We start from the raw sequence: 18619 nt of genomic DNA on the forward strand, positions 1-18619 counted from the left end.
ATAAAAATAGGACTAGAATGGGATCAAGGAAGAGCATTTGGCTTTAATTGTGTCTATGTTTATTTCTTTAAAAAGATCCAAAGAGGGGCATCTGAATGGCTCAATCAGTTGGGTATCCAACTCTTGACTTCAGTTCAGGTCATGGTCTCAGTGATCTGAGATTTGAGCAGTAAGCTTGGAGTCTGCTTGAGATTCTCTACCCTTCCCCTCTGCTCCTCTCTCTGTTCATACGTGCTTGCTCTAATAAATAAATAAAGTTTTAAAATCTTGAAAAAGATCCAAAGGAAACATGATGAAATATTAAGATTTGTTAAATCCAAACTGGATTTAACATGGATACTCTTTTTAAGATTTTATTTATTCATTCATGAGAGACAGAGACAGAGACAGAGAGAGAGAGAGGGACAGACACAGGCAGAGGGAGAAGTAGGCTCCACACAGGGAGCCTGATGTGGGACTCGATCCCAGGACTCCAGGATCACACCCCGGGCCAAAGGCAGGCACTAAACTGTTGAGCCACCCAGGGATCCCTAACATGGATACTCTATATTATTCTCCACACTTCTCTATGTGAAACTTCTCTTAGTTGAAAAACTAAGTAACTTTAAAAAGAAAAGAGTTTTTATATTTGTGTTGAGATAATGGTATCACACAGCTCTTTTATAAAGTTCAATAGTTACATGGATAGCTATCAGTAAAAAATAAAGTCTGATCTACAATTTACACCTTAGACAAAGAAAAGCCCCCAAATGAAGCAAAGATTTAAATATTAAACAAAAAAAATTAACCATCAAATATTAAACAAAAAAAAATTAACCATCAAAAATTAACCATCAATTAGCCATCAAAAAATTAACCATCACCATTACTACAAGAAATCACGGAATTATTTTATAATCTCAGACTAAGGAAGACTTTTCTAAATAGGTCACAAAATCCAGGAACTTTTGAAAAAAATTAATAAACTACAGTTTAAAAGTCTTAAAGTTGGGACACCTGGGTGGCTCAGTGGTTGAGCGTTTTATTTTTATTAAAAAATAAAAAAATAGGGGATCCCTGGGTGGCTGAGCGGTTTGGCGCCTGCCTTTGGCCCAGGGCGCGATCCTGGAGTCCCGGGATTGAGTCCTGAGTCGGGCTCCCGGCATGGAGCCTGCTTCTCCCTCTGCCTGTTTCTCTATGTCTATCATAAATGAATAAATAAAAAATCTTTAAAAAAATAAAGTAAAATAAAATAATAAAAGTCTTTTTTTTTTTAAGATTTTATTTATTTATTCATGAGAAACACAAAGAGAGAGAGAAAGAGACATAGGCAGAGGGAGAAGCAGGCTCGATGCAGGAAGCCCGATGTGGGACTTGATCCCAGGACTCCAGGATCACACCCTGGGCCGAAGGCAGGCACCAAACCACTGAGCCACCCAGGGATCCCCAAAAAATAAAAGTCTTAAAGTAAAAATGTTACCATAAGCAAAGCCAAATGGCACACTGGTTTAAAAAAAAAAAAAAAAAGCAATCCCTGGGTAGCTCAGCAGTTTAGTGCTTGCCTTCGGCTCAGGGCATGATCCTGGAGTCCTGGGATCAAGTCCCACCTCGGGCTCCCTGCATCGAGCCTGCTTCTCCCTCTGCCTATGTCTCTGCCTCTGGGTGTGTGTCTCTCGTGAATAAATAAATAAAATCTTTTTTATTTAGGTTTAATTTTTTAAAAGGCTTTATTTATTTATTCATGAGAGAGACACACAGAGAGAGAATGAGGCAGAGACACAGGCAGAGGAAGAAGCAGGCCCCATGCAAGGAGCCCAACATGGAACTCAATCCTGGGACTCCAGGATCACACTCTAGGCCAAAGGCAGGCGCCAAACCTCCGAGCCACCCAGGGATCCCCAAATAAATAAAATCTTAAAACAAACAAACAAAAAAACTCATAGCTCAAATGGCTCATCTTCCTATAAGGAGCTCTCTCCTAACTGAAGAACTAAAGAAAAAAAAAAAGGAAAAGGTAGTTTACAAAAAAGGAAATAAGTGGCCCTTTAACACATGAAGATATTCAACCTTACTTATCATAAGATAAATATAAATAAAAAACATGAGAACTATTTCTCACTTTTTTAACACTGTCAAAGATCAAAAATATCTAACAACCAGGACACAGAAAAAGAGGCATTCTGATACATTACCGATGGGATTGTAAACTGAAACCATTTATGAGTACTTATGAGTAGGACATTATGAAGTACTCATCAAACTCTATGAACACATACATTCTTTGACCTAATAATTCCACCTTCAGTTTGTATATAATTATGCAAGGCTGTATTTGTACTAGCAAATGTCCATCAGAGTACCAGTTCAATCAATTATGGTATATCTGTATCATAATACCACGCAGCTGCTTAAAACAAGAGCCTCATGTATTCTAAAGTAAAAAAGAGAAGCAGTGGTAAGACAAAGAACAGTACATAAAGTAGGGGGAGAAAAAACATGTATTTACTCATGTATTTAAAATTAATGCTAGAGAAACACAAGTAATGAAACTCTAAGAAAATGCTAACACTGGTAGAGTGTTAGAATACGTTCAGTGTGGAGTTGGCATGTCCCTCTACCTCTTCCTCTCCCCCTCTACTCTCTCCCTAAATAAAACTTTTTTTTTAAGATTTTGTTTATTAGGGGCAGCCCCGGTGGCACAGCGGTTTAGCACCGCCTGCAGCCCAGGGCGTGATCCTGGAGGCCTGGGATCGAGTCCCACGTCGGGCTCTCTGTATGGTGCCTGCTTCTCCCTCTGCCTGTGTCTCTGCCTCTCTCTCTCTCTGTCTCTATGAATAAATAAATAAATAAAATCTTAAAAAAAAAAGATTTTGTTTATTAGAGAGTGTGTGCATGCGTGTGCGAGATAGCATGAACAGGTGGGAGGGGCAGAGAGGGAGAAGTAGGCTCCCTGATGAGCAGGGAGCCTGATGAGGGACTCTATCCCAGGACTCCAGGATCATGACCCAAGTGGAAGGCAAATGCTCAGCTGACTAAGCCATCTAGGTGCCCCTAAATAAAATGTTTTAAAAAAATAAATAAAACTTCATTTTTACTTAAGTGTTCTTACACTTTTTTTAACCTGATATTTATGTAATTAGCAACATTCATTTTCTCTTGGGGTTTTTACCATTTAATTTGGTTCAAGAACAGCCATTATCTAGGCTATCCAGAATTCACCTTTAAAAAGTTATTTGAGGGGATCCCTGGGTGGCTCAGCAGTTTAGCGCCTGCCTTCGGCCCAGGGCATGATCCTGGAGTCCCAGGATCCAGTCCCACATCAGGCTCCCTGCATGGAGTCTGCTTCTCCCTCTGCCTGTGTCTCTGCTTCTCTCTCTGTGTGTCTCTCGTGAATAAATAAAATCTTAAAAAAAAAAAAAAAGGTTATTTGAAAAATATATAAAGCTGCAGAAATGCTAAGTGTAACCAGTAATGGTGCCTCAATAAACTCATTTGAACAATTAGAGACGTGCCACATAAACATTTTTATATTAAGTAATTTTAAGGCTTAAGACAATTAAAAGATGTCCTTAGGGGTTCCCGGCTGGCTTAATCAATAGAGCATGCAACTCTTGATATCGGAGTTGTGAGTTCAATCCCCACCCTGGGTGTAGATACTACCTAAAATTTATAAAAAAAAAAAAAAAAAGTGTCCTTAGATCCTGAAGAAAAATAGACAAATGTTAAATATAAAAAAGGAAGGGCACTTGGGTGGCACAGTCAGCTAAGTATCTGACTCTTGGTTTCCACTCAGGTTGTGAGCTCAGCCTGGAGAGATAGAGCTCCCCCATCCCCCTGCACTCAGCACACAGTAATCTGCTTAGGGCCCTTTCTGCCCCTCCCCACTCCTCCCCTTCCCAGTAGGCACTTGCACACTTGTTTGCTTTTCTCTCTCAAATACATAAATCTTTATTAACAAATAAATAAATATGCACTAGAGAAAAAAAAGGGCTGGAAACCACAGTTCTACTTTATGGTCCTTAAAAAGAAATACTGAATGCCAAGACAATTTCAATAGGGAAAGAACAGTCTTTTTAACAAATAATGGATACTGGGGCATATCAACGTGCAAAACAGACCCTTGTCTTACAGCATACACAAAACTTAATTCAAAATGGAGTGCATAGACCTAAATGTGTAGAGCTAAAACTATAAAGCTTTGAAAAGAAAACACAGAAGTAAATAGTTTCTTAGCTATGACACCAAAAGCATAAGCAACACAAGAAAAAATAAACTGGACATATCAAATTAAAAACTTTTGTGCTGGGACACCTGGGTGGCTCAGCGGTTTGGTGCCTGCCTTTTGCCCAGGGCATGATCCTGGAGACCAGGAAACCAGTCCCATATTGGGCTCCCTGCGTGGAGCCTGCTTCTCCCTCTGCCTATGTCTCTGCCTCTCTCTGTGTGCCTCTCATGAATAAATAAAATCTTTAAAAAATAAAAATAGAAACTTTTGTGTTGTAAATGATATCAATCAAGAGAGTGAAAAGACAATACACAAAATAGAGAAATATTTGCAAATTATCTGACAAGTAATTTATGTCAGAAAATACAAAGAACGCTTAAAACTCAGTAATAACATAAATAATACAAAGGATCTAAGCAGACATTTTTCTAAAGAGATACAAATGACAAATAAGCATATGAAAAGACGCTCAACATTAGACATCAGGGATATGCAAATCAAAACCAGGGATATGCAAATCAAAACCAGAATGAGGGACTCAGAATGAGGGCCTGGGTGGCTCAGTGGTTGAGCGTCAGTCTTCGCTTAGGCTCAGGGCGTGATGGGGAATGGAGTCCCACATCAGGTTCCCAGCATGGAGCCTGCTTCTCCCTCTGAGGGTCTCTGCCCCCCACCCCCAACCCATCTCTCATAAATAAATAAATAAAACCTTAAAAAAAAAACCCCACAGGAATCCACCAGTTAAAAAAAAAAAAAATCCAATAGTTTCTAAGATTCAAAAGAGCAGCTATCTTAGATACTTTACCAATTTTGATCTCCACTCCTCATGACCGAAGAGGCTAAGCAGAGCTTCTCTCGGATGGACCATGGCTCTGTAGGGCCAGTACTCAACAGCTTGTGTTCTAAAAGGAGAAAAATCTTAGAGAACAACCACTGAAGCACTAGTTCTAAGGCCCAAAGGGAGGACGAAAAGCCTAATGCAAAACATTCCACCTTCCAGGAACAAAGTGAGTTACCATCACGGAATCCTGATTTTCATCTCTACTAAAATATTACCACTAGGCAGGTACCTATTCATTCCACGCATATTGCACCGAGTGGCAAAACATTTCACTTCTTCAAATGACGTGGCTACTTTGTTTTATTTTTTAAAGGGAATGAAAAAACATCAGAGTAAGATAAGGCCGTTCTCCCGACAGGCCCAGTTTTAAGAATACTTTATACCCATCTGAACGCCAGGGCTTCTTTCCCAGGATTCCGAGCGGCCGCTGCCTTCCTCTCCCCTCCCCTCCCCCACCCGCGCCTACAGCCCAGCCTCCCTAGCATAAACTTGTTTACTTCTCGCAGTACTTTCACCCCCATGGAGCCGTCGGACCTCAAACGCCTTTTCAACGTATGAAACAGGAAAATGTGCATCTCAATGCACAAAACTCAATTTCCCTTGCGGCCGAAAAAGCTAAGAGTTAAAGTACCCTATTTCTCCGGGAGATCGACTACGGGCCTCAGGAACGCTGGCCAGAAAAAGAACGGCTATTGAGAGCAAGTTACTCCATATGGCTCACAGCATCTTTGTCCTCACACCCAAGTGTCCACAGCCCTTTGATCTCGCACCCCGCAGAGCTCGCAAACACACAGGCATTCGCTGAACGGCTTCTCTCAAATCTCCGCAGCTTTCCTGAGACACAAAACCCTAGACTTGTGGGCCTCTTGATCGACAGTCTTCACGATACGGTCGAGCGCAGGTCTCTCAAGACCCTAGCACCCTTGGGCAATCATTGCCCCTACTCCCCAGGCGCATGGCAGAAGTCTAGTACCTAGCTTCTGGTCTAAAAAGCCTTCCACGCAAAAACAGCCGACATACTTACTACCCGTTCCTGTCGCCATCTTGGCCCTGGAGTCGCCTGCCCCCCGCCCCCTCCCCGCGAAGACAGTCTGGTACCGCCGAAGCCCAGGATTCTGGGAAATAGAGTCCGTTCGTTTGCTCGCGATGTCTCCTGGGAAATGTAGTCAGCCCCCAGGACGAGGAAGCCCTAAATCAGGCTTGTTGAGGGCTCCCGGGAAGAATCATGCTAAAGAGGATGGCGCTGAGGCCCCAGAATTTCCTTCAGGTTTCTTAGTAAAGAAGTGCCTTAAGGTCCAAGGAACAGTGTTAAGCGCCAAGAACTGCAGGCGGCCCAACTCCTAACTCCGGCAGTTGGTAACCCGGAGCCACATGGGAGGGGAGTGGTCGAGCGAGAGCAAACCGCCTGCTAGGCTCCTCCGCCCCCTTTCCTTGCGCTGATTGGCAGCTGCAGGTTTCCCTCTCTGATTGGCCGAACGAACACAGCGCGTAATTTAAAACATTGTATCAGTAACAAAGGTGCGCCTCATGGGTGGAGCTGAGCTCTGCGACGGCGAAAGTCCAGGTTCGGCAGCTGGACGTGTGAGTCGGTACCCGAGGAGGAGCGAGTGTCGTGTGTTGGGTGAGTTTGCGGCGGTCCCAGCCCTTGCCCTCGCGGGGTAGGCTTTTAGAAAGCGATGCGGCCGCCATCCCCTTTTCCCCTTAATACCTCTGTCCTCCCTTTGGGCCTGGAGTGAGACTGGAGAAGGAGGCCGGTGGGCGAGGCACGCTAGAGAGTGGGCTTCTGCTTTTGGAGCGAGGTATCTATTCATTCCTGTTGGCAGTCGGAAATGCCTAAGACTGGATTATAACCTGATTAACTGCTTCTTTCGCGCCTACCCCTCTCCTGGCATTTGAAGGGCCAACGGAGGAGGAATTCAAGGAGCGAGAGGAAGGTGTCCTGGAGCAAGGAAATGGTTTCCTACCTAGAAGTTGCGGCCCCACCTGTCCCTTAAGGTTCTCCTCCCTACCCATTTTTGTCTCTTTGTAGACCTAAGCCGCCCCTGCTGCCATGTCGCAAGGGATCCTTTCTCCGCCAGCCGGCTTGCTGTCAGATGAGGACGTTGTAGTCTCCCCCATGTTTGAGTCCACGGCTGCAGATTTAGGGTCTGTGGTACGGAAGGACCTGGTATCAGACTGCTCTGTCATCTCCACCTCCCTGGAGGATAAGCAGCAGCAGGTAAAGGGGTTGGACAGTGGTTTGGCAGCAGAGCGATAGCCTCAGCCTCCCAGTTTTCCGCATTCCTATTAGGTCAAAGACTAGCAATCCCAAGGGTCTGAAAGATTGATTTGAAATTAAGAGCAGGGCAAGAAAAAAATGTAAATTTGTGTGTCCGTAGGAAGAACTATTATTTGCATTCCATTAAAAACACTCTCAAGTGCCATGCTCTCAGTCCTGTGAGGGAAGGCTAATAACAGTTCTCTCTTCACCATGAGGCCTAGATATGTTAAATAACTTGCACAAGACCATACAGCCATTAAGTATGGTTTTTTTTTTTTTAAAGATTTATTTATTTATTTATGATAGAGATAGACACAGAGAGAGAGAGGCAGAGACACAGGAGGAGGGAGAAGCAGGCTCCATGCTGGGAGCCCGATGTGGGAATTGATCCAGGGACTCCAGGATCACGCCCTGGGCCAAAGGCAAGAGCTAAACCGCTGAGCCACCCAGGGATCCCTCATTAAGTATGTTTTTAATATCAACCATAGCTTCCATTTATGGAGGCTTTATGCTAAGCTGGGGTATCTCAGCTGCAGCATTATTGACATTAGGGCCCAGTTAATTCTTTGTTATAGTGGTCTGTCTTGTACCTTAAGATGTTTAGCAGCATACCTGTCCTCTACCCACGAGATGTCACTAGCTCCTTCCCACTGTGACAACCAAGAACCTTCCCCTGACATAGCTAAATGTTCCTTGGCGTGGGGAATGGCACTGGTTGAACACAACTCTACTAGGAAGTCTCTTCTTTCATAGAGAAAGTTTCATGAGAGCAAGACCTTGATAATGTTTCTGTGGACCACCAAAGCCTCTTAGAGTTCCCAGATGTTCTTTAAACATCTGTTGAATGAATGAAGTGGGTTCTATTGTTAACACAATTCTATAGATACATAAACAGAGGCAGACAATCTAAAGAACTTGTTCAAGATCACATAGTTCTAAATGATGGGATTGGAACTCAAATTTAGGTTTGTCTGCCTCCAAGGTGCTTAACTACCGAGTTTTGCTGTAATATCATATGGTGATTTTCTTACCAATTAACCAGTTCTAATTCAGAAAGTCAGTGTGGCAGGCTGTGTTGCCAGGATACTGAAGACAGTGAAGGGTGATAAAACAGTGAAAAAACCCATGTGGGTTGGAATGATTATGGAACTGTAGAGTAGTGTATAGACATTTGGGTTGAAATGGTATAGCGTCAGCATGATTCTCTGGAAATATGCTATGCTTGCCCATCTGCTTGGAGGTAACTGCTGATTCTGGCCTGGAATTCTGCCACAGGTTCCATCTGAGGATAGTACAGAGAAGGTGAAAGTATACCTGAGGGTCAGGCCCTTGTTACCCTCAGAATTGGAACGACAGGAAGATCAGGTGAGTGTCTGAGAAGGGAAGATTCAAGATGGAATGATGCAATACAGGAAAGGTTCCCAAGATTATTTCTTTCTGTGATTTCTTTACTGCTTCTCAGGATTGTGTCCGTATCGAGAATATGGAGACCCTTGTTCTACAGGCACCCAAGGACTCCTTTGCCCAGAAGAGCAGTGAGCGGGGAATTGGACAAGCTGCCCATAGATTCACCTTTTCCCAGGTATGGAAGTATTTATTGGTTTATGAATAAGGGACCAACATATTAGGGGCAACTTTATTCTCTCTTTAGCGGGGAAGGTTTTTACTTCACTGTGAGTTCCTTGAATATGCATGTCTATAATTTTGAGGACTCATGTGCTAGTTAGTGCATCAAGTACTTTTTGTGCATTAATTCCCAACATCTCCATTATTATTATCATTCTTGTCCCTATTTTCCTGATAAGGATATTATGACCCAGTGAAAGTTATGTTGCTGAAGCCATGTAGCTGGTCAGTGGTAGAGTTAGGCCTTGCATCTATAACCATCCATCTCCAAAGCCCACACTTGTGATTACTATGTTGCCCCATTGTGTGTATAGCATCAAACATAGTGGTTAGCATTTCTTTGATTGATTTTGACGAAAGATGGACTGGCAGAGAGTGGTTAGTCTTCAGTGTTTAGAGAGCAGCTAATGGCACTGCAGGAAGAAGTTACTTGACTATAGTCTCCAGAGCCAATCACCCAGGAAGGGATGCATCTGCTGGCTCTGCATAGGAGCAAGTGAGAGATGAGGGATGGACCTCTGAGAAATTGGGTCTGTCTCTAGATCTTTGGGCCAGAAGTGGGACAGGCATCTTTCTTCAACCTGACCGTGAAGGAGATGGTAAAGGATGTACTCAAAGGGCAGAACTGGCTCATCTATACATATGGAGTCACCAACTCAGGGAAAACCCACACAATTCAAGGTGAGTAGTAGGCCTCACAGAATTGCTGATTGGCCTATAATGGTATTTTCTTTGCCTTTTGATGCTTTGAATTGGGGAAGAGCTCTCAGTTGTCCATCTTTGACATACTTCCAGGTACCATCAAGGATGGAGGGATCCTACCCCGGTCACTTGCTCTGATCTTCAATAGCCTCCAAGGCCAACTTCATCCAACACCTGATCTGAAGCCCGTACTCTTCAATGAGGTGATCTGGCTAGACAGCAAGCAGATGCGACAGGAGGAAATGAAGAAACTGTCTCTGCTAAATGGAGGCCTCCAAGAGGTGCAGTGTTGGAGTTCACAGAGGTGGGGATAAGAGGACAAATCTGTGGAAAGTTTTGTGCTTATCTTCTTCCTGGGCCCCTCCAGGAGGAGCTGTCCACCTCCTTGAAGAGGAGTGTCTACATTGAAGGTCGGATGGGTACCAGCAGCAGCTTTGATAGCGGTGTTGCTGGACTCTCCTCCAGTCACATGACCAGCAGTAGCCAGCTGGATGGTATGTACCACGACTGGACTGTGTGTCAAGTAACAGTAGAAACCTACTCCCTTGCTCCCAATAGCTGCCAGGAGTATAAACCAGAGGTTTCAACCTAAGCTGCTCCTTCTAAGGCCCCTGCAGACCAAAGAGGAGATGGACTACTCTAGAGTTGATGCATTGTACATGGGTTCTTCCCCAGAAACGAGTCCCCGATGGGCACAGCCAGACACCAGCCCTGTGAGTGTCCCTGCAGACATCCGCTTCTCTGTCTGGATCTCCTTCTTTGAGATCTACAATGAGCTGCTTTACGACCTGTTAGAACCACCTAGCCAGCAGCGCAAGAGGCAGACTCTGCGGTTGTGTGAGGATCAGAATGGCAACCCCTATGTGAAAGGTATTAGAAGGTGGAAGGCTGGCAACAACCCAGAAATGGGACTTGGGAGAAACCCAGAAAAGTTAGGTGTTCCCATCTTATGTATGCCTTTCTCTTCTTTGCCTCAGATCTCAATTGGATTCATATTCAGGATGCTGAAGAGGCCTGGAAACTGCTCAAAGTGGGTCGTAAAAACCAGAGCTTTGCCAGCACCCATCTGAACCAGAACTCTAGCCGCAGGTGAGTGGGCTGTGGGAGGTCAGCTTTTCACTGTGTTCTAGGAAACTGTAGTCATCTACCTGGTCATGAGGATACACAGTGACTTTTTTTTCTTGATTTACAGTCACAGCATCTTCTCAATACGTATCCTGCACCTTCAGGGGGAAGGGGATATCATCCCAAAGATCAGCGAGTAAGTTTTTCCATTCAGAAATCTGGGCTTCTTGGTCATAAATGGTGTTGGAGGTAGGGGGTAAGGGAGGTCCTCAGAGGAATTACTTCTATTGGAGTCTGGCTCCACTTTCTTGGGTACAGAGATTCTTGGTGGGTCCTCCCCTTCCCAGAAGTATATGAAGGGCTGGAAAGCTCATAACATGTGGGGTCCTTATGTCAGATATTGTCCACCATTCAAGGTTGTCATTCTGTGATCTGGCTGGCTCAGAGCGCTGCAAAGATCAGAAAAGTGGTGATCGGCTAAAGGAAGCAGGAAACATTAATACTTCTCTGCACACCCTGGGCCGTTGTATTGCTGCTCTGCGCCAAAACCAGCAGAATCGGTGAGCTTCTGACTATAAGCCCTGGTTTGGGATGGTCTGGAATCCACTGCGTTTTGCTAAGAGACTTCCTGGTCATCACTAGGTGTGATGGTAGGATACTCTAAGGGCTGGAATTCTGCTCACAACTCTGTTCTCTGATCCCCTACTAGGTCAAAGCAGAACCTGGTTCCCTTCCGTGACAGCAAGTTGACTCGGGTATTCCAAGGCTTCTTCACAGGTCGAGGCCGCTCCTGCATGATTGTCAATGTGAATCCATGTGCATCTACCTATGATGAGACCCTTCACGTGGCCAAGTTCTCAGCCATTGCCAGCCAGGTAAGAAACTATAGGTGTGATGATTGTGTTCACTTAGGGCTGGTACCTTTACTTAAGGAAACTATTAGGTTATGAATTTAATTGCTTTCCCACCCCCTCCCCACCTAGCTTGTGCATGCTCCACCTGTGCAACTGGGATTCCCATTGCTACATTCATTTATCAAGGAACACAGTCTACGAGCATCTCCCAACTTAGAGATGGTAGCTAAGACAGATCCAGGCCTTGATGACATTGAAAATGAAGTTGACATCTCCATTTATGGCAAGGAGGTGAGAGTACAAGAAACCTCTGGTGTAGTTGCTTGATGGCTACGTATTTTCCATGCTGCCTTCCAGGTGGACTTTACATTTGTGGGGCATGGACATCCAATCACTTCTGACCTGTGTGTCCCTCCAGGAGCTCCTGCAGGTGGTGGAAGCCATGAAAGCATTGCTTTGTAAAGAAAGGCAGGAAAAGTTGCAGCTGGAGATGCAGCTCCGTGATGAAATTTGCAATGAGATGGTGGAACAGATGCAACAACGGGAACAGTGGTGCAGGTATTAGCTGAGTGATAGCTCTTGGTCTGTCAACTGGTCCAGAGAGAGGGTGAGGAATTGGGACTAGGATAAAGTTGTGCCTCAAGATCTGTCCTCCAGGGCAGCCTGGGGAGGCTCAGCGGTTTAGCGCCGCCTTTGGCCCAGGGCGTGATCCTGGAGACCCGAGATCAGGTCCCACATTGGGCTCCCTGCACGGAGCCTGCTTCTCTCTCTGCCTGTGTCTCTGCAACCCCCCTCCTGTGTCTCTCATAAATAAATAAAAATCTTTAAAAAAAAAATCTGTCCTCCAAATTTACTCCTCAGAATCTTCACTCCCTTTTCTTCTTCTTCTTCTTTTTTAAATTTATTATTGGGGCTCCTGGGTGACTTAGTCAGTTAAGCCTCTAACACTTGATTTTGGCTTAGGTCATTATGTCAGGGTTGTGAGATCAAGCCCCGCACTGGGCTCTGCACTGGACATGGAGCCTGCTTTAGATTCTCTCTCTCCCTCTTGCACTGCCCCGACTCACTCTTCCTCTCTCTTTTTTAAGATTTTATTCATGAGAGAGACACAGCAACAGAGACATAGACAGAGGGAGAAGCAGGCTCCATGCAGGGAGCCTGATGTGGGACTCAACCCTGGACCCTGGGGAGCCACCCTGAGCCAAAGGCAGACACTCAACCACTGAGCCACCCAGGCGTCCCCCACTCTTCCTCTCTTTAAAAAAAATTTATTATTGAAGTATAATTGAGGGCATCCCTGGGTGGCTCAGCTGTTGAATGCCTGCCTTCAGCCCAGGGCGTGATCCTGGAGTCCCAGGATCAAGTCCCACATCGGGCTCCCTGCATGGAGCTTGCTTCTCCCTCTGCCTGTGTCTCTGCCCCTCTCTCTGTGTCTCATGAATAAATAAATGAAATCTTTAGGGAAAAAAAGTATAATTGACACACAATATTAGTTTCACGTGTACAACCTAGAGATTTGACAATTCTATACATCATTCAGTGTTCACCACAGTAAGTGTAGTCAGCACCTGTCAACCATGCATTATTACAATGTTACTGACCATATTCCTATGCTGTACTTTTCTGTGACTTACTTATTTTATAATTGAAAGTTTGTACCTTTTAATTCCTTTTATCTATTTCATCAATTCTTCCCACCTCCCTGCCCTCTGGCAACCACCAGTTTGTTCCCTATATTTAAATACATTAAGTCTGTTGGGTTTTTTTTGTTTGTTTTGTTTTGGTTTTTTTTTGGGGGGGGGGGGGAGGGTTGTTTGTTTTTGTTTTTAAGATTTTTATTTTTTATTTTTTAAACATTTTATTTATTTATTTATGATAGTCATACAGAGAGAGAGAGAGGCAGAGACACAACAGGCAGAGGGAGAAGCAGGCTCCATGCACCGGGAGCCTGATGTGGGATTCGATCCCGGGTCTCCAGGATCACGCCCTGGGCCAAAGGCAGGCGCCAAACCGCTGCGCCACCCAGGGATCCCAGATTTTATTTATTTATTTATTCATGAAAGACAGAGAGAGAGGCAGAGACACAGGCAGAGGGAGAAGCAGGCTCCGTGCAGGGAGCCCGACATGGGACTCGATCCCAGGTCTCCAGGATCATGCCCTGGGCCAAAGGCAGGCGCTAAACCACTGAGCCACCCAGGGATCCCCAAGTCTGTTTTGTTTTAAGTGGCTTTTTCGTTCATTTGTTTTTTAGATTCCACATAAAAATGAAATTATATGGTATTTTGTTTTTCTCTGATTTCACTTAACGTACTGTTTTCTCAGTCCGTCCATGTCATTGCAAAGGGCAAGATTTCATTCTCTATAGCTGAGTAACATTCCACTGTGTGTGCATGTGTGTGTACATACCCCATCCTCTTTATCCATTTTTATCCTCTGACAGTGAACATTTGGACACCCAAAAGGAACTATTAGAGGAAATGTATGAAGAGAAACTAACGATCCTCAAGGAGTCACTTACAAGCTTTTACCAAGAAGAGCTTCAGGTGAGTTGCCCTGAACCAGCCCCAACTAGCCACTGATTCCCACCTTTAGCTTGTCTGATGTAAACAGATTTTATAAACTCTGGTAGGGCAGGAATATGTAACTCAGTTTTTTCTAGTCTCCTTAGTACTGTATATGTGTCAATCTATGAATTCTTTTTTTTTTTTTTTTAATTTTTTTTTTAATTTTTATTTATTTATGATAGTCACACACAGAGAGAGAGAGAGGCAGAGACATAGGCAGAGGGAGAAGCAGGCTCCATGCACCAGGAGCCCGATGTGGGATTCGATCCCGAGTCTCCAGGATCGCGCCCTTGGGCCAAAGGCAGGCGCTAAACCGCTGCACCACCCAGGGATCCCTGAATTCTTTTTTTTAAGACTTTATTTATTTAGGGATCCCTGGGTGGTTCAGTGGTTTGGTGCCTGCCTTTGGCCCAGGGCACGATCCTGGAGTCCCGGGATCGAGTCCCGCGTCGGGCTCCCGGCATGGCGCCTGCTTCTCCCTCTGCCTGTGTCTCTGCCTCTCTCTCTCTATCATGGATAAATAAGTAAATCTTTAAAAAAAAAAAAAAAAGACTTTATTTATTTACTCATGAGAGACAGAGAGAGAGAAAGAGGCAGAGACACAGGCAGAGGGAGAAGCAGGCTCCCTGCCAGGAGCCCGATGTGGGACTCAATCCAGGGACTCCAGGACCTCCCCCTAAGCCAAAGGCAGATGCTCAACCACTGAGCCACCACCCAGGTGTCGTCCCAGTTTATGAACTGATTAAGGGTCTGGTTGGCCTGGAAATGGTTTAAGTGCTAACAGGCTTTTATTGTTTGTTTAAGATTTTATTTATTTGTGAGAGAGAGGGCTGGCGCATGAGCAGAGGGAAGGGGCAGAAGGAGAGAGAGAAGCAGACTCTCCAATGAGTGCAAAGCTTGATTTGGAATTCAATCCCAGGACCGAGATTATGGCCTGAGCCAAAGTCAGATGCTTAACCAACTGAGCCAGCCACCCAGGCACCCTGTTAACAGGCCTTTGAGGCATAATTGTCAGGGAAGGTTTTGTTCACCATTAAGTCATCTGCCCTGCAGGATTTGTCTGACTCTGGATGGAACTGTGCTCTCTGCTTCCCTCTTAGGAACGGGATGAGAAAATTGAAGAGCTAGAAGCTCTTTTGCAGGAAGCCAGACAGCAGCCAATAGTCCATCAACAATCAGGGTCTGAATTGTCCCTTCGGCGGTCACAAAGGTTGGCAGCTTCTGCCTCCAGTCAGCAGCTCCAGGAGCTCACAGCTAAACTGGAACAGTGCAGAGCAGAGCTAAACTCCACCACTGAAGGTAAAGGAGAGAGGGCACAAAGCATAAAGTGGTTCAGAGAAGAATTGTTCTTCAAACTTGGGCCTTCTGACTCCCAACTCCAAGATAATTTCCTCAACTCTGAGCTATATCCCCCTGACCTTTCCACTGTAGGATGCATATGGCCTCATTTTTTATGTATTTGCTGCAAGCTACTATTAATTCAGTTAAGAGGTAAGTCCAAGGCTAGAAAGCCTACATGTTGAAGTTTCTTGTTTCCTTCCCTCAGAACTACAGAAGTATCAGAAAATGTTAGAACCACCCCCCTCAGCCAAGCCCTTTACCATTGATGTGGACAAGAAATTAGAGGAGGGCCAAAAGGTAATTTACACCTTTCTCTGTTACCAAGGCTCATATACCTAAAGGCAACTTCCAACCCTGTGTCTGTGGCTTATGTGAAGAGCAGGGGGCCTTTGTGCACAGTCCTGCAGAGTGGTTGCTTCATAGAGCTGACCAGCCTTTCTAAGTTTATTTCTCTTCAAATGGCTGTCCAACTCCTACAGATCATTATTCTGGTCGATCATAGCCACAATGTGGTTCCTACTCTTATTCTTTTCAGAATATCAGGCTGCTGAGGACAGAGCTTCAGAAACTTGGTGAGTCTCTCCAGTCAGCAGAAAGAGCCTGTTGCCACAGCACTGGGGCAGGAAAACTTCGCCAAGCTTTGACCACTTGTGATGACATCTTAATCAAACAGGTTAGGACACCCTGTATCTCTTCTCTCCCATCAGCTTACTCCAGAGTATATGTGAGTATTTACTAAGTACAAGGCACTGTAAATAATTTATAGGCATTTTCTGTTATAACAACCCTATGGAAGTGAGCTGCCAGCAGCCGGGCCGTGAGGCGGAGGGTCCATCGGCCAGAGGGCGGGGGTGGGGGTCCGTGCACAGCTTCCCCGCTCAAAGTCTGGGGAAGGACCAGTACCCGCGATCCCCTTAGCCGTGGCTTCTCCCACCCCCACCCTAGGACGGGGTTCCATCTGCCCTCTGCACTTCTCATTCAGTACGCTCGTCATGACTGATTCTATCTGGTGTCATTAACATCCATCCATTCCTTGTACCATAAACAAAAATTAGTTCAAAATGGGTCATAGATGTAAATGGAAAACAAAACTATAAAACTTCCTAGACAGAAAAAAAAAAAAAAACAACCCTATGAAAGTAGATATTATCATATTTCATCTAAAATATGTAGATTTTGGGATCCCTGGGTGGCGCAGTGGGGGATCCCTGGGTGGCGCAGTGGTTTAGCGCCTGTCTTTGGCCCAGGGCACGATCCTGGAGACCCGGGATCGAATCCCACATCGGGCTCCCGGTGCATGGAGCCTGCTTCTCCCTCTGCCTGTGTCTCTGCCTCTCTCTCTCTCTCACTGTGTGCCTATCATAAATAAATAAAAATTAAAAAAAAATTAAAAAAAAAGAAAAAAAAAATATGTAGATTTTAAGGGGCACCTGGCTGGCTCAGTCAATAAAGCATGTGACTTTTTTTTTTTTAAAGCATGTGACTCTTGATCTCGGGGTTATGAGTTCAAGCCCCACATTTGATATGGAGCCTACTTAAAAAAGTAAAACTCTACATTTAAAAAGACAAAAGAAAAAGCCAAATGCATAATTTTTAAGACAATGTAATTTTTGGGCAGCCTGGGTGGCTCAGCGGTTTAGCACCGCATTCAGTCCAGGGCCTGATCCTGGAGACCTGGGATCAAGTCCCACATCAGGCTCCCTGCACGGAGCTTGCTTCTCCCACTGCCTGTGTCTCTGCCTCTCTCTTTCTCTCTCTCATGGATAAACAAATATAATCTTTAAAAAAAAAAAACCTGTTATTTTCCAATAGGACAAAACACTAACCATTAAGCTATGACGGTTGTTATTAGTGCACCCTGATTCTAGAGTGAAGAAAAAAAAAAAACCTCTTAGATTTAAAAAAGCTGTGTGTGTGTTTTTTAAGTTTATTTATTTATTTTAAAGATTTTATTTATTTATCCATGAAAGACACACAGAGAGAGAGAGGCAGAGACACAGGCAGAGGGAGAAGCAGGCTCCATGCAGGGAGCCTGACATGGGACTTGATCCCGGGTCTCCAGGATCAGACCCGGGGCTGAAGGTGGTGCTAAACCACTGAGCCATCTGGGCTGCCCTATTTATTTTTGGTAATCGCTGCACCCATCAGTTAAGTGTCTGCCTTCGGCTCAGGGCATGATCCTGGAGTCCCCAGATCGAGTCCTGCATTGGGCTCCCCGCATGGAGCCTGCTTCTCCCTCTGCCTGTGTCTCTGCCTCTCTCTCTGTCTCTCTCATAAAATCTTTAATTTAAAATAACTGGGTAGTGGATAGCATGTATTAACTTGCCCTTTAGTTTCTCTAGTACACCAGACTAAAGGTTTTCTTTAAATTTATTCATGTTCCTTAGGATCAGACTCTGGCTGAGCTACAGAATAACATGATGCTAGTAAAACTGGACCTTCGGAAGAAGGCAGCATGCATCGCAGAACAGTATCATACTGTACTAAAACTCCAAGGCCAAGCTTCTACCAAAAAGCGCCTTGGCACCAACCAGGAAAACCAGCAACCAAACCAACAGCCCCCAGGGAAGAAACCATTTCTTCGAAATTTACTTCCCAGAACACCCACCTGCCAAAGCTCCACAGACTGCAGCCCTTATGCCCGGATCCTGCGCTCACGACGCTCCCCTTTACTCAAATCTGGGCCTTTTGGCAAAAAATACTAAGGCTGTGGGAAAGGAGAGAGTCATTGCCCTGAGGCAGGTCAGCTGCTTGAGAAATAGGTCTCTTTTAAGCTTTACCAATACCTGGAACTGTATCCAGAATGCAATATACAGATGCTAGTTATTTTCCTCCCTTTTGTATTATAATCCCCTATGTAATCTCATACTTTTTTACTTATATGCATATGCTTTCTCTGCACACAAAAAGTTATATTAAATAAACATATTATTCACATTTTTTTGTGTTTTCACATTTTTTGTTTGAATTCCAAATTTAACAAATTCATTAAGACAGAACTTACAAAATAGGAAAAACAACTGAAAATTAAACATCATTCAGGCCCCTTGGAACCTTGCACAGGAATGGCAGTGGAGCTGTGTAACTAGTGTACAGCTAAGCTAAGAAAAGCTTTGTAAGAAATGAATTCAAGAGACATTAGATACTGTAAAACTTCCTTAA

The 18619-nt window shown here is 44.6% G+C and overlaps 2 protein-coding genes across 12 annotated transcripts in view; one reads left to right on the forward strand and one right to left on the reverse strand.

Moving 5' to 3' along the window:
• Positions 1-6217, reverse strand: part of BRD8 (bromodomain containing 8) — a 32293-nt gene extending 26076 nt beyond the window's left edge. For 6 of the 11 annotated variants that reach the window (XR_012037913.1, XM_072841173.1, XM_072841172.1 and 3 more), the window contains exons 1-2: positions 6070-6217; positions 5010-5106 (exon numbers count right to left, since the gene is read on the reverse strand). Coding sequence is in view for 10 of the 11 variants with exons in the window: in XM_072841173.1 (XP_072697274.1) it covers positions 5010-5106; positions 6070-6088 (116 nt within the window). In the remaining variant the exon portion in view is untranslated. Of the gene's footprint in view, positions 1-5009; positions 5107-6065 lie in introns of all 11 variants that reach the window. The other 5 variants (XM_072841178.1, XM_072841175.1, XM_072841174.1 and 2 more) reach the window with 3 other exon arrangements.
• Positions 6218-6526: 309 nt separating this feature from the next.
• Positions 6527-18394, forward strand: KIF20A (kinesin family member 20A). Its single transcript, XM_072841179.1, has 19 exons — positions 6527-6666; positions 7075-7263; positions 8581-8670; positions 8768-8887; positions 9474-9612; positions 9727-9914; positions 10001-10127; positions 10309-10503; positions 10611-10722; positions 10826-10894; positions 11115-11258; positions 11408-11573; positions 11682-11843; positions 11971-12110; positions 13993-14095; positions 15217-15415; positions 15663-15754; positions 15993-16130; positions 17845-18394. Exons 2-19 carry the CDS (start codon positions 7096-7098, stop codon positions 18160-18162), a joined length of 2670 nt encoding a protein of 889 aa, XP_072697280.1. The 5' UTR covers positions 6527-6666; positions 7075-7095; the 3' UTR covers positions 18163-18394.
• Positions 18395-18619: the final 225 nt, after the last annotated feature.

This window comes from Canis lupus, chromosome 10 (assembly GCF_048164855.1).
Source record: "Canis lupus baileyi chromosome 10, mCanLup2.hap1, whole genome shotgun sequence".
NCBI lineage: Eukaryota > Metazoa > Chordata > Mammalia > Carnivora > Canidae > Canis > Canis lupus.